We start from the raw sequence: 15,101 nt of genomic DNA, 5'->3' as shown, positions 1-15,101 counted from the left end.
AGCCAAAAAATAAATAATTAAATAATTTTTTAAAAAATTAAATTAAATTAAAAAAATTAAATATATAAATAAACCAGGACAAATGAAGGACAAAATTTTCAAATGGAAGACACTTTTTTTAAAAAATGGAGGACACGTGAAAAAAATTGCTGATTTTTTAAAAAATGTTAATATAAATGCATGTTTCTGAGGCTTCTATAGACAATTGCCTCCCAAAGGCCCCGGCGGCAATCGGTGGCAGGACCAGGCTGGGGCCGGTCCCAAGGCCTCGCTGGGCCGCATCCGGCCCGCGGGCCGCAGGTTGCCTACCCCTGGTTTAACACATTACTTCCCACACTTTGGCCCTCCAGATGTTTTGGGCTTCAGTTTCCAGAAGCCCAAGCCAGCTTGGCCAACAGTAAGGAACTGTGGAAGCTGAGCTCCAAAACATCTGGAGGTCTAGAAACCACTGGTTTAACATTTTAAAAAAAACTACCTGCTTTTCCAGTGCAGACTTCTGCCTTTATTTTATTTTATTTTACTGGATTAAAAATCAACTAGAAATCTGTCTTCAAGAAATAATGTTCTGTTTAACTCAGGAAAGAATTAGCCAAAATGTATTGCTATCTTATTGTTTCACATGCCTCTGGCATGTTTTTCATCCCAGAAAAGATCTTGAACAAAGTTTTCATATTTTAATGCTGTATCTCAGATTAGATTGATTTAGTTAGAAGTTTCACTAAATAACAGAGATTATTCTGATAAAAAGTGGATTTGGAACAGCTGCATGAATGGCTGCTTCAAGGATGCTCATAAACATATGGAAATTGCAGTTACCCTAGTAATAAGTTTGTGCCAATAGAGGCAGGTGACCTTTGGAGATGGTGGACTTAATGTTAAAATCCTATCTCATTTTCCAGTGCAGGGCTTGTATCGTACTTATAGACAAAATAGTGTTTTTAAAAGTTACAGAATGCCATGTTCTCCCCTGCTGAAAGCCATTAACTGTTTGGCCTAGGGGACTTAGAGACCATAACCACTGACCCCAAACAAAAATTAATCCCAACACTACTTATGGAGAGATTAAGACATATAAAATACTTGAATACATTTTTAAGGCATCCACATAACATTTCATTTGCCAGAACCAAAACTGAGCTCTCTTGTCTCTGCTTTCAATTGAACTGAATAATAGTTTGGAAAATCAAAATAAATAAATACAATGATGCACGTGCCTTTAATTATATTACTTCTTTCTCCCCTATGGTTAGAAGGACCCCATCATTCAATTTATAATTTTGGAGCACCAAAAGTAGGACTATCTTACAAAGTAAATAAGATCACATAGGATGCATATGACATTTGAACTGTGACTGCTGAATATCTTTAGCTAACACTTTTGGAGGTTTAAGAGCAGACTGTCAAGATACAAAAGAGGACAGGACACCTACTCCTTTAATAACTGGATAGAGGAGAGAAATCCATTTGGTGTATTTCGTGCCAAGGTTATTTCCTCTTTTGTACATTTTTTCAGGTACAGGAGTCCCATTCTCTTTTGCATCTGGCCATCATAAATAGAAAGTGACCCTGTGTTACTCTTTTCCACAGGATGTCAGCAAGCGCCTCTCTCTGCCCATGGATATTCGCCTGCCCCCAGAGTTCCTCCAGAAGCTAGAGATGGAAAGTCCAGAAATTTCCAAGCCTCTTAGCAGGATGTCTCGTCGGGCATCACTTGTGAGTTCTACTCTTTGGAAGGTGTCAAGAAAATATAACTCTTTGAAACCCATGGCTTACTCTATACACTTGTACATATCATTGCATGAGAATTGTCATGCACAAGTCACCTAAACCAGGGAAGAAAAACTACTCCTGACACTATATTGGAAGTGTCTGCTGTTCAGTAATTCTAATTTATTTTATAACTGTAATGTCCAGAAAATGGACATTATTTTTTCTAACAAGAGCTGGTGGAAAAAGAGAGAAACATTATCTCTTAAGGGCTTCCCATTTACCTGTGCTACTTTTTCGGTGTCTTGAATAAAATATACGAAGTTGAACCAGCTGTCCAATAAATATTAATAAGCTCATAAATTTAAAATGTATGTCCTCTTTAAACTCAGGAATGTAGTACCATTACCTTTGTGGGATGTCCAGTCATGTTAAGTCTCCTTTGGATCACTAGTCCCTTTTTGACATTTTTACAAAAAATCTAATGTCAAAATAGGCACAATGGGTTTTTCACAATCCCACTTATTTTCCTGTTCAGTGTTCCCCCAGCCAGCCATGCTCTTGTCCAGGATGCTCCATTCTATTTTTTCCTCTTCTACTGCTACCTCTTTGTATTGTCTGTGTAAAATTGACCCTGTAGATCCAGTGAGAATCTATGATTTTAACATTCTAGAATAAGTACAGTACTAAAGGTATGTTTCAGCTTAACAGCCTGTGAATTTAAAGACCAGTAAACTTTGGCTAAGTTCTCAAAGGGGCTCAGGTACAGCTCTTTCCTGAGCTGGAGGTGGGAGGGAACCTGTGCTCCTCTGTGTGCATGCTCCGTGATGTGATTTGTTTTATATTTGATGTTTTTAATTTGTTTTTTCTTTTCTTTATGGTAATTTTATCTATTCCTGTTTTATTGTTATCTTAGAATGTATGCCTTGGGCAGGCTTTTATATACTTTTTAATTTTACCGACTTTGTACAGTGCTTTAGAAATAAAGTTTAATAATAAAAATAATAATAATAAGACATACGTGTAGGTAAAAGAGCTTGAAGTGTTAATGCTAAGAACACACTTCAAACAGTGTGCATTCTACTGAACATAATGTTTATTTATTAAAAGCAGCTTTAAGAAGATTGTGCTCTCTCTGTAGCTCTTATGTATAGAAGTTGTAGCATGACTTCCCCCAACCCCCTGACCATGATCACTTGCAAACACCAGCGGCTGACGTTTGCTTAGAGCCTCCCTTCATCATTCTGAGCTGTGATTAGTTAGGCTATCCAAAATCTTGAATGAAAATGTACAGTAGTTTGATTACTGTTTCACTTCTTTGTTGCCATAGATTAGGGATGTAATTCTTCGCTAATTTTATTCTCTAAGGCAGCAATAAATAATTTCTGCATTTTCCCCTCACTGACAGAGCTGAACAGTTTTGAGGACTCTTTGCAGTTCCCAACATAATTGTGTGCACTATTTGCATGTCAATGGGCTTTTTTACACAGAAAACACCATTTTAAGCATAGCCAACAACATTTTCTACAAAGGTGCTATGTCCTGTGTAGAAAATGCTGTTTCCTGTGCAAAAAAAATCTGTGAATTTTGTGCAGAGTAAGTCCCAAACATCACAGATTTTCATCAGTCCTGGTGTCTCCTCATCAGCATGCCCTGACACTTGAGAAACTCAATTTTTTATCATTTTCCAAATATTTTAAATCTTTCCATCCCTAGTTTAGATGTTGTACCTTTCTTTGCTTGCTTGCTTGCTTGTTTTATAACCTACTTTCCTCTCACATGGGAGCCAAAATGGCTTACACTGTATGTTTAAAAAAATAGTTAAAATAATTTGTTATACAAAAATTAAAAAGCATTAAATAACAATCCATTTAAAAATATTAATTTAGAAAAGTTAAAAGCATGTTAAAATACATTACATATTAGGAGCCAGTACGTCTGTTCCGAGCCTCCCACCGAAGCTTCTATCCTGAGTCCTTACCAAACGTTACTGTGATGATGGTGAGATAAAGAAAAAACTCTCCCCCAAATATATTAAAAATTGGGCAAGGTTATATAATGTGATATGGCCTTTCAGATAGTTTGGACCTAAGACCTTTTGATAGGGCCAGTATGGTGTACTGGTTTGATTGTTGGACTAGGACACTGGGAAACCAGGGTTCACATCCTGGCTCCGCCATGGAAATCCACTGGCAAGTCACACACTCTCATCCTCAGAGGAATGGCAAACCTCTTTGTAGAAAGTTGTCAAGAAAACCCTATGATAGGTTTGCTCTAGGGGTGCCGTAATTTGAAACAACATGAAGACAAACAAAAACAAAGACCTTTTCATACATTTGTTCTCAGTCTGTTCTCTTCCTTGCAGGTGAAAAATCATGTTCCATTTTTTTCTCTTTCCCAGGCTGCCATGCAAAATCATTTTCCAATAGCTTGAAAATGAAATAATTCTTAAATCTTGTTGCTGTTTTTCTCTCAAGACTCTTTACCACCACCTAGTGTTAAATAATTGATATGCTTATAATACAATATGTGACCTTAGCAACCTTAATACTTACTCCTTGAAATCCTCTTATCACCATAAATGGATTAATTCTGTGATCCATTCATGTTTGTAAATGCTATATGTGTTTGTTAGGCGCAGGTGCCTAAGCTCATTCGTAGCCCAAGGGGGACAACATTTAAAATATGGATTGTTAAGCACTAATATATTAAGTGAGAATAGAGTTCTTTGAATCTGGAATCTAGAGATATCTGCCTATTTTTTCAGAGGTCAAACATACTGGTTGAAGAAGTGGAAGATTAGCTTAATTACCTTGATCCCTGGGTCAACTGGGTCAGCTGTGAGCCAGGATCCAAGACATTACGGAAGTACAGGGAAGAGCCTCAGAAGATTAAACTGGTGTTTGAACTAAGAAGTATGACAGACAGATGGAGAAATGTTAGAACTAAAAGCAGTTGAAAGTGTTATTTGCTGCAACACACTCTAAGTGAAGAAATCTGTTTCGATTAATATTCTACATCTGTGCACTATGGACAGGAAAAAAAAATCCCACAGGTTCTTCAATGTTTTGATTCCCTGGTGAATGTGCTTTGTTTCCCAGAGTCCAGTACATTTAGCTGTGAGTTCAAGGGCCCATGTTGCTTTTATTTACCACTACATTTGTTAGAAGCCAGAGCCCTTTTATATAATGTGGATTATCAGTAAGGCCGCAGACTTGTACACATCTCTATAGAAGCAAGTCTTATTGAGTGCACTGGGACTTATTTTTCAGTAGTCATACATTGGATTGCAATGTACGTTTCTTAAGGAAGAGTGTAGGATCTTTTCTACTGATTCCTCTTTGTTCTTCTTGGCAGTCAGACATTGGATTTGGGAAGATGGAAACCTATGTTAAACTGGAGAAGCTGGGGGAGGTAAGAATGTGAACTACAATCATCCTACAACCCTAAAACTGTATACATTAATATATTATTTTTGGCCTTTTTAAATAAATTTTAGCTGTCATCATCCATTTTGGGAGCCATTATTAGGGTGTGGTGTTCTAAGACTTTTACAGACTTTTTGTTAAAGCACTTTTTTATTATGAATTGGATTAGGTAAGTCCTTGAGGTTTATTTGTGTGGGTAAGAAATGTTAAGACTGTTCAGTGTCCTGGTAGTGTGATTCCAGAATAGACTTTTTTTTAAAAAAATGATTTTATATAATTTCATGCAAATCATTTAGAATAACCTGTTGACATCAGTTCAACACTTTACTACTGCATGGCTCTTCTCACCCGCACCCCCCAAATAACCCAACTATTTTGTCAAGCTTGAAAAGATGCAATTTTAAATTGAATCAAGTCCTTCTGTGGATTTTGTTTGGATGAAGATAGTGCAATGGCATAATTTTAAAATAATTGTGTAGAGTTTTAATCTGTTTCAACAAACCCAGAATAATGCTATATTTGAATGCTATCCTAAATAATAAAGTAGTAGAGGGTGGGATGTAATGTATTTGTGAGCTGCTTATTTGCCTTGCCTCCTTCACAGGGCACCTATGCCACTGTCTTTAAAGGGCGCAGTAAGCTCACCAAGAACCTGGTTGCTCTGAAGGAGATCCGGTTGGAACATGAAGAAGGAGCCCCTTGCACAGCTATACGAGAAGGTAAGAAGTAGAGTTTTGGCTGCTCTCCCCCTGCACTCCCTGACAAATATGGAAGATCCATGGAAACATCAGGGAGTTCTGTTTCCATTACTATAGGATTGGAAACCCAATTTGGATTTTCCAGCACATGACACATACACCCTCAGATCCACACAACTAATGCTGCTAATCTCTTTACCTTGTCAGTTTCTTTACTGAAGAATCTGAAGCACGCAAATATTGTGACCCTCCATGACATCATCCACACAAAATGCTCCCTCACTCTTGTTTTTGAGTATCTGGTGAGTCTCCAGCCTTCTTTCTTATAGAGAAACTGGTTGGCCCAACAGTTCCAGGCTTGTCTGCACTTTTACAGTGGTTGAGATTAGTACTGAATTGAGGTTTGAGGTTTTCCACCTTAACTGCTGGTTGTCAGTATCTATAAAATAAATGTTATTCATTCAAATGTTGCAAAAGTTGTGTCAGCCCACAGTAGTTGCTCACCTAAGCTCCAGGTGGCATGCACAGTTTGGTGCATGTTTACTTTACTGTTGTGTGCCTTCAAGTTGTTTCCGAGTTATGGCGACCCTACAGCAAACCTACCATGAGGTTTTCTTGGCAAGTTTCTTCAGAGGGGATTTGCCATTGCCATCCTCTGAGGATGAGAGAGTGTGACTTGTCCGAGGTCATCCAGTGGGTTTTCATGGCTGAGCTGAGATTCGAACCCTAGTCTCCATTGTCCTGGTCCAGTACTCAAAACACTATGCCATGCTGGTTCTCTGCATGTTTACTGAGAGATAGATGGCATTGTGTTTGGTATGATTTTCTCCCAGGTAAATTTCACCTTAATAGCAATGGAAATGGTGTGTGGTTGGATGCAGATATGAGAGAATTACCTTTTCCCAACAGTATAAAATGTGGTTTCATTACTGGAAACATGTTACTTTTCTGCAGTTGCTCCCCTAGTGAAAAGATTAAATATTGACTCTGCAGTAGCTGCATTAGCTAGTGGAAAAATTAACTGTTCCCTGCAACAACTGAGGCTACATCTGCAGAAATAATGCAGTTTGACACCACTTTAACTGCCAAAGTTCAATGCTATGGAATTCTGGGCTTTATAGTTTGGTGAGGTATCCTTCCCTGTCAGAGAGTTCTGGTGCCACAACAAACTACAAATTCCAGAATCCCATAGCATTGAGCCATGGCAGTTAAAGCGTCGTCAAACTGCATTATTTCTGTAGTGTAGATGCAGCCTCTATCATAACTATGTATTCCTTAAGAAATGAAACACACAGTTTGAAAGGATTTATGGATGTGAAATGTGTATTGTAGAACTGATTTGAGCTGGAGAAAGCATTTCACCACAGTCATATTCTATGCCTCTGAAGTGCCATGAATTATAATTTGACTTGCATTTTTTACTGGCAAACAATGAGGAGTGCCTCGTTCTTCAAGGTAACCTAGGCATCTCAAGACATGCTTATTTTTGCAGGATGGTGACCTGAAGCAGTACCTGGATAACTGTGGAAATCTGATGAGCATGCACAATGTGAAGGTGAGTAAATGCAATTTTTTGCATTGGCTTTCTGCCTTGTAAAATTATTCTGAGGGTCTGTGTTAAGAGGGTGCACCGTGCCCTTCTACAGCATGTGGTGGAAATCATATGGTCCTCCAGATGCTGTTGGTCTTTCGGTCCCACCAGCTATAGCCAGAATAGCTAATAGTGAAGATCCCTGGGAGCTGTAGTCCAACAAGAACAGGAGGGCAGTGTGATTCCCTTCTCTATTTTAGAAGAGCTGTATTTTCTAAAAGGTTATACCTTTAATCTTACTATTCCCTCCATCCTCTTCTTTTCTGCTGCTCCAAGATTTTCATGTTCCAGTTGCTTCGTGGGTTGTCCTATTGCCACCAGCTTAAGATCCTACACAGGGATCTGAAGCCACAAAATTTGCTTATTAATGGGAAAGGTGAACTGAAACTCGCCGACTTTGGTAAGTTAAGTATTGAAGCAGGCATAACTCCAGGGTGGCTTTGATTTGGTAAAGAATATGAAGGGGTGCAGTTTAATTCCTTCTTTGTTCCAAAATCAAGGAAGTGTGGTCAAATATATTTGGGGGTTACCACTGCTGCCCCCCCCCCCCAAGCTGGGATCTGCATCTTCTACCTTGAATCCCATTTTGGGAAAAGATATACATCAGACAGGCAGACAGATCGATTTTCAGTACCATTTTTATCACCCAGTAACTGACAATCAACCAGAAAGATCACTTACAGCTATGATGTGCACCACAGTCCAAAGCATCGTGATGTTATTTTTGTATGCATTTTGTTCACTTTTTCTCTAGTCAGCTAGGATCGAGAGTGACTGGCTTAAAGTCATCCAAGTCATTTTCATGGCTTAAGGGGGACTATAACATGGATCTTCCAAGTTGCAGTCCAATAATATGACCAATATATTATCTCTCTGCTTAGGATATCAGTTTAAGTAGGAACAGTTTTCAGAATGATGGATGCTATCATAGTTTGCCTAGATATAGATGTAAACCTGATATTGGCTATAACTGTGACATCACTTCCACCCTCAGGTCTAGCCAGAGCCAAGTCTGTCCCTACAAAAACATTTTCCAATGAAGTGGTCACTTTGTGGTATCGGCCTCCTGATGTTCTTCTGGGATCTACAGAGTACTCCACTCCCATCGACATGTGGTGAGTTGAGCACCTACGCTTGGGTGGGTACAGTAGTTCACCCCACTGATTTTACCCCTCTGTTAAAAGACAACTGCAGTAGCTCGTAGTCAAATTTGTTTCCAGGATCCAGACCAAAAAAATCATATAGGCTGAATAACAGCTGATGCCATAGAGTAGGGATGAGAAACATGGTGGCATTCAAGATTTTGCTGGGCTGCGACTTCCATCTTCTTTGACAATTGGTCATGTTGGATGGACTGATGAGAGGTAACACATTCCCATCCTGTGATGTACAAGACAGAGGAGGATTCCTCTTTTTCATTTCACTGATGTGTTCTTCTGTAAGGAAAAAGATAATGGCATGAGGCCATTCCTGTCTTTTGTGTTAACTTTAGATATTGTGGACCAGTAATGAGAAATCAATGTAGCTGTCCTATTTTCTCGGAAGAGTCTGAAGCAATGAGAGAAAGGCAGGATAAGAGGCCATGCAGGACCTGATTGCTTTATATATGTTTGAACCCCATTAATGTCTCATAAATACTTATTCTTTTAGGGGTGTGGGTTGCATACACTATGAAATGATCACAGGACGTCCCATGTTCCCAGGATCTACTGTGAAAGAGGAACTACATTTAATATTCAAGATGTTGGGTGAGTTCTCTCCATTCTCTATTTCTTGGTGCAGGCTGAAATAGAGGAAGTTACAGAAAACTGTAGCATTAAATATGCTAAATATGAAAACTACTGGTTTTCTTTGGCAGGTGAGGTAACATAATATATGGGGCACTTCTGAAGAAACCAACATCAGGACAACTCAGACTGACTTCACTAAATGTTTGCAATTCTGCAGTTAAGTCTGCAGCCAAGATTTGGGTTGTCAAAAAAATTGGACTTTTAATGTTCTTGTAATTTTAACTTTGTGATTTTAACCTTGTTGTGATCCCGCTTCGATCCATGGGGAGAGGCGGGAAGATAGAATTATTATTATTATTATTATTATTATTATTATTTATTCTCCAAGGATTTTGTGGAAGAGAAGACACAGAAAAAGGGAGTTGGTGGGGGCAAGAACATGGAGAGTTGAGTATAAGTAAAATAGTAACAGCAAGGGATGCAGAGTTTAATGGCAAGGGTGGGAGTAACCTTTGATCCTCCAGAGTTGGATGAAAAATTAGTCCCATCATGTCTTCAGAGGGTGCCAGCCACAGATGCAGGTGAATAAATTCTTCCAGAATGTGGCCACATACTCCAAAAAACCCACAGAAAACTATGGTCCCATCATATATCACCTCTTGCCAGGATGAAGAGAATAGGATTTGAGTAATAGTGAAAGGACTACAGGTCCCCTAATCCTGATATATAGTGAAGCAGCAAGTGAGTCATGGAAGCTACATACCCTCAGTATAGTAGAGCATGCCCTACCATAACAGCTCACAGTCAGTCCATGATACCTCTGATTTAAGTACTCTGAAGCAGCAGGATTGAAAAAGTCCAGAGCAGCTGCTGCTCAGGCTAGACAGCACTGGCCCAAATGAGCCAATTATATGGTAAGGCATCTTTATGTGTTCTAATATTCCAGTGCTCTGCTTTGTTTATCAGTCTTTTAAATAGCCATATAGCCAGTGTGCTTCCAAACATCTCTCTGCAATATAAAATGGAGCTTAGAAAAATACTTTTCTCAGCTTTTGTAACAACAGAAATAGAAACTTGGGTTTGAATCCAGTTGCTAATCCCAACTAGAATAGATCCATTGAATCAACTGCTGAATGATAGGTTTCCACTTGTGAAGATGGATTCAGTAAATAAATCTAGTTGGACCTAGCAATTGGATTTCAGTGCTAGTGGAGCTTGATGGGTCGGTGAATTCCTAACTTTGTATGTTCCTAGCTGAGCCTGGGATTTTTAGAATTCTAAATCCCAAAGAGACTTTTGTTTCCATTTTGAACCTTGCCACAGGTTTTTCCAATAAAAATGTTTAGCCTTGGTTGATCCCTCCAATCCTTTCCCCCCTACCCATAGGCACTCCTGCGGAAGAAACCTGGCCTGGCATCACATCCAATGAGGAATTCAGAACATATAATTTTACACAGCATCGTGCCCAGCCCTTGATAAATCATGTGCCAAGGTGAGACATCAGTCCTACAAGGGAGAACAAGCTCTTTTTATAATGGGTTTTTGCTGGAGAATATGAGGAGGGGCAGCAAGCTTCAGTCCTACTGTACAGAAACAGGCAGACAAAAATAAATGATTATAACTGATATCAGTCTTTCTGGGATTGCCACTAGGTGGTGTTAGTGTTCTGAAGCTACATTTTTATGGCTGTTGTGTTGCCACTGTTCCAAGAAGGACCTCTGTTGCCTAAGTGGACAACTATTTTCTAAATAATTAACATATATTTCTTCTAGTGGGGAAGCTCAGGAGACCTGAGATGCCCAAGTATGCTGTTCCTGTTAATATCCAGCTCCTTGCAGAATCTCACAAATACATAAAACACATTTCTTATTTTGCAGATTGGATACAGAAGGGATCGACCTATTGATGAATCTCCTCCTGGTATGTATAACATGAGTACCCTTAGTTGTCTGCTATCTACTTAAGAGGGAGGGCTTGGATGCCCAGATGTTCCAGTGCTAACTGGAAATATGCTTGCAAAGAACTTGTATCCAAGGGTATCCAGTCAAGTGGCATTCTATTGCTCCTTTTAGTATCCTTTCTATACCTGTTCTGATCTTGATGTTTTTATAGAGCTCTCTTAGTGCCTGCTTTTGTTCTCAAGAACAGAAGTGCCCTCCCTGCAGAATTAGACACAAAGCCAATGCAATCCAATGCAATCCAGGGACCTGTTTAGTTCTGTGATTCCACTTTAACTGCTTGTGGAATCTTGGGGCTTTGTAGTTTAGGAAGTAATAATAATAATAAATAATTTGTTTTATTTATATACCGCTATTCCAAAGATCATAGCGGTGAACAGCAAGTAAGCTAATTAGCAAGTAAGCTAATTTGCCCCCAACAGTCTGGGTACTCATTTTAGCGACCTCGGAAGGATGCAAGCCTGAGTCGAGCTTGGGCCCTTTTGCTGGTCTTGAACTCGCAACCTTGTGGTTTCAAGTGAATGGCTGCAGTACAGGCATTTAACCACTGCGCCACCAGGGCTCAGGGCTCAATATTTAGATTTTCTTTCTAGAGAGCTGTAGTGCCTCATCAAACTACAAACCCCAGGATTCCATAAGACGTTGTCATGCAATTCAAGTAAAAGTATAATAATGTAATTGTTTAAAAGGGCCCTAGCAAACTGTTCCCACACTTTCTAGCCTGATGACCTTGGGAAACCCATAAGTAGAATATGAATGCAATATCATCCCTAGCATCTGTTGTTCAGAGGCATCATGACTTGTAGCTATTAATGTATTGTTCAGAGGTAAATGTCAAAGGAGATGATGCCAATGACAGAGACTGAAAATTTCCAGGTAATGTTGAACTCCAAACTCCCTTTATTCTTAGCAGTCAGGGATGACAGAATTTTTTTATTCTAACAACTACTGACGGACAACAAGTTCACCACCCTTGCCAATTGGAAATTATTTTGAAATTATGTTAAGATGGACAAGATGTATTTTCCTTTCACTTTCCTTGTCCATACTCCACTGATGCACCATAAAGAGTTGACTGAGGTGGCAGGTCAAACCATCAGTTTCTCAGGTTTGCTAGTGTAAACAATAATTTTGTCAATTCATCCAAAATGTGTTTTTATTTAATACAGTACATTTATTGGCAGTTTGAGCTGGCTTACTATAGCAAAAATTAAAAGCACAACTATGAATAATGTGGCAACCATTTGAACAACTTTATACATGGAACTGCCAAAGCCTGAAGTAAGCATTCACAATTTGGTACTGTAAGACTTAATTAACCATTGACCTAACTACTTTGATACCACTATTGCTACTGTGACCTAAAAGTCAAGATACTTAAAAATTAGCTACCTGAAAGAAAAAAAAATGTTAGAATATTGATACTTTTTATGAAACTGGTTCCTAACTAAGATCTAAGGGTGAGTAAAGCCTAATAGAATCTCTGGAGAGTTAGTGGAAACTTGCAATCAGCAGTTACAAAGGGGCTGACCATGGAAATGTTACCTTGTGGAGTGCAACTCCCCAAATCTCCTGCAGTCCAAGCACTGACAAGGAAAAACTTTCTAGACTTTTGTTATTAGTGTCTGTTTCCTGTATCTAGCATGGATTTAAAGGACTGGGAAGAGAAGGATGCTGTTGGGAGAATTGCAAGACTCATAGGGAGAACTGCAGATACCTAAAAATTGATCACCGCTCCAGGTCTCATCAACTTAAAAAAAAAAAACGTAGAAGAAGGCATATCCTGCTTCAACATGTTTAAATTACTTTTGAAATATTTTGACTGACATCATTAGCAACCTAGAGAACTACCTAACTTTGTTTGCTGAGAACTACACATACTTTGAGAGGATTCTGACAACGTTAATAAGGGCTGGAGAGACGCTTGCAGAATTAACTGCCAATCACTTCTTAATCATACCCTTTGGCAGTCATATGAGATGTTCCCATATATTTGTTGAGCTGTGATGTAGCCGCAATTGTGTCTCAGAAAAAGTAAATAATAACAAAGATAGCTGTTTTGGTCCATGAGGGGAAGGAGGAAAATGGGAGCATCCACACTTGAGCAAAACCTTGGTTAGCGCCATCCAAAATACCTCAGAATTGTGCGAGTTTTTCATTTCTCCAGAAATCCATATCAGACTAGCTGGTCCAAACAAATTAAGAAGACAGAGAAACAGGAAAATCCATAAATTTGATCAGATATTGTGGCCTTGCAAGGATTTGTTAAACATGATCTCAAGATAGACATTGCAGACTGAATTACTAGCAGTTGTATTGGTTTTCAAATTAAATCTAGAAATTCATACTGGGACAAAGAACCACTGGCCTGTTTCCAAAGTCTGGCAACTATCTAAGGATCTCTTTTCTATCTTGGACAAAACACACATTAGTGCCCTTAGTTTAAAAAAAAAAAAACTTGAATTGGAACAAAATTGTAAACATTACCAATTGGTTTTATTTACTTTGTAAAATACAGTGTTCAAATGTTCAGGGCATAATCTACCACTGCAGGAACATCATTCATCACCTTTCCTCTGACATATAGCCTGCAGCACTTGGTAGTTGTTGGTCTCTCATTCAAGTACTAACCAGAGCTAACCATGCTTAACTTCCAAGATCAGACAGGATCTGGTGCCTTCAGGACATGAGGCAGTAGGAGTGGCAAATTCAGATGCACCATCCAGTTTAGCATTGCTACTGAGCTGTTACTGCTTCCAGAGGTTAGGAAGGGAGATTACCTGCTTGTGGCATCTGAGGCGGGGTAGTCAGGCAGTGGTGCTGATTGGGAAGCCAGGCCAGCCTCCCTGGACCCATGTGCTTAATTATACTAACCTCACCACATGGACTTCGGAGGCAGAAGCTGCGTATTTAAGACATTAGGATTCATAAGAGTGGATGTATGGCCTGGATCCCTTTGTCATCACTGCCACCATCACCATCATGGGCTATTCAACAGTAAAGCTGCCTGTCCACAAGTTAAGGAATGAAGTACCAAGCTCACCTTTCCAAAGGCTACTTAAACTTGCACCTAGACTTTAATCAGGAGCTCAAAGATCTAACCTGTGGAAACATCATGACGTGTAACATAAAATTTCAGTGAGGTAGGAATTGCCAAAATGGAAATTAATACATAAACTTCATAGAAGAAGGATTTGAACAAGGAACCACTAAATGCTTTGCCACATGGTGAGAAACTAACACAATGGCTCCTCTATTTCAGTCTGATCTTTGATCTTAATAAGTCTCCTAAATCAAAATCAATTGAACTCAAGAGAATTGTTGATGTTTCTGGTGGTTGGCTGCTCTCTGCTGCCAAGATTCTTTTGCTCCTGTTCTTCCTTTTCTAGGAGACATTGTTTTGCTCCCTTTTGCCTCACCCATTCTGGCTAAGCCAAACCTAAAACTGCAAAATTTTAGTTGTATTTCTCGTGCTAAGTCAGAAGATGAGGTGGAAGGTTTGTCTTTGGAAGACAAGGAGCACTTTTCATCCCACGCCCTGTATCTGTTACTGGCTTCAAAGCTTATTCTTTCCATAATCACATAAACCATAAAAGCATATTTGTTCTGTTTGCGCTGTATGTACACATAGTGACAGCTCTAACTACACAATGATGATGACGTGTCTCCCTCAAGGAATGTAAGCTTACAATCTAATCCATATTTACCTTGGTGCAAACATACTAAATAAAGTTGGACTTACTTCCAAGTAAACAAGATTGCATTGTAAAGTAATGGGCATATTTGCATCCAATCGGGAAGAAGGCATGGCTTGTATTAACCATGATTCATTTCTTAAGCCAGTGTTTCTTAGGCTTTCTGATGCAGGAAGCAAACTTTTTTTTCTCTTAATGAGTTAGAGACCAGTACTATATTTGTGTCCATTGGCTACAGTTGTTTCTTTCTTTCCTAAAAAATCATTGCAGACCAGCAGCTGATGACTCATGGCC

At 39.1% G+C, this 15,101-nt stretch overlaps 1 protein-coding gene across 1 annotated transcript in view; it reads left to right on the top strand.

Annotated features, from left to right (window-relative positions):
* The window catches only part of CDK18 (cyclin dependent kinase 18), a 116,368-nt gene that overhangs the window by 95,088 nt on the left and 6,179 nt on the right, over positions 1 to 15,101 (top strand). The window contains exons 4-13 of the mRNA XM_089514509.1: positions 1,588 to 1,713; positions 5,065 to 5,121; positions 5,740 to 5,854; positions 6,041 to 6,135; positions 7,326 to 7,388; positions 7,701 to 7,824; positions 8,419 to 8,539; positions 9,075 to 9,172; positions 10,541 to 10,646; positions 11,032 to 11,074. Coding sequence (XP_089370635.1) covers positions 1,588 to 1,713; positions 5,065 to 5,121; positions 5,740 to 5,854; positions 6,041 to 6,135; positions 7,326 to 7,388; positions 7,701 to 7,824; positions 8,419 to 8,539; positions 9,075 to 9,172; positions 10,541 to 10,646; positions 11,032 to 11,074 — 948 coding nt within the window. The remainder of the gene's footprint in view (positions 1 to 1,587; positions 1,714 to 5,064; positions 5,122 to 5,739; positions 5,855 to 6,040; positions 6,136 to 7,325; positions 7,389 to 7,700; positions 7,825 to 8,418; positions 8,540 to 9,074; positions 9,173 to 10,540; positions 10,647 to 11,031; positions 11,075 to 15,101) is intronic.

The sequence above is a fragment of the Sceloporus occidentalis genome, unplaced genomic scaffold (genome assembly GCF_023333645.1).
Source record: "Sceloporus occidentalis isolate IW3139 unplaced genomic scaffold, rSceOcc1.0.p SCAF_3, whole genome shotgun sequence".
Lineage (NCBI taxonomy): Eukaryota > Metazoa > Chordata > Lepidosauria > Squamata > Phrynosomatidae > Sceloporus > Sceloporus occidentalis.
Note: the sequence above shows the minus strand (reverse complement) of the source record. Positions and strands in the feature narration are given on the sequence as shown.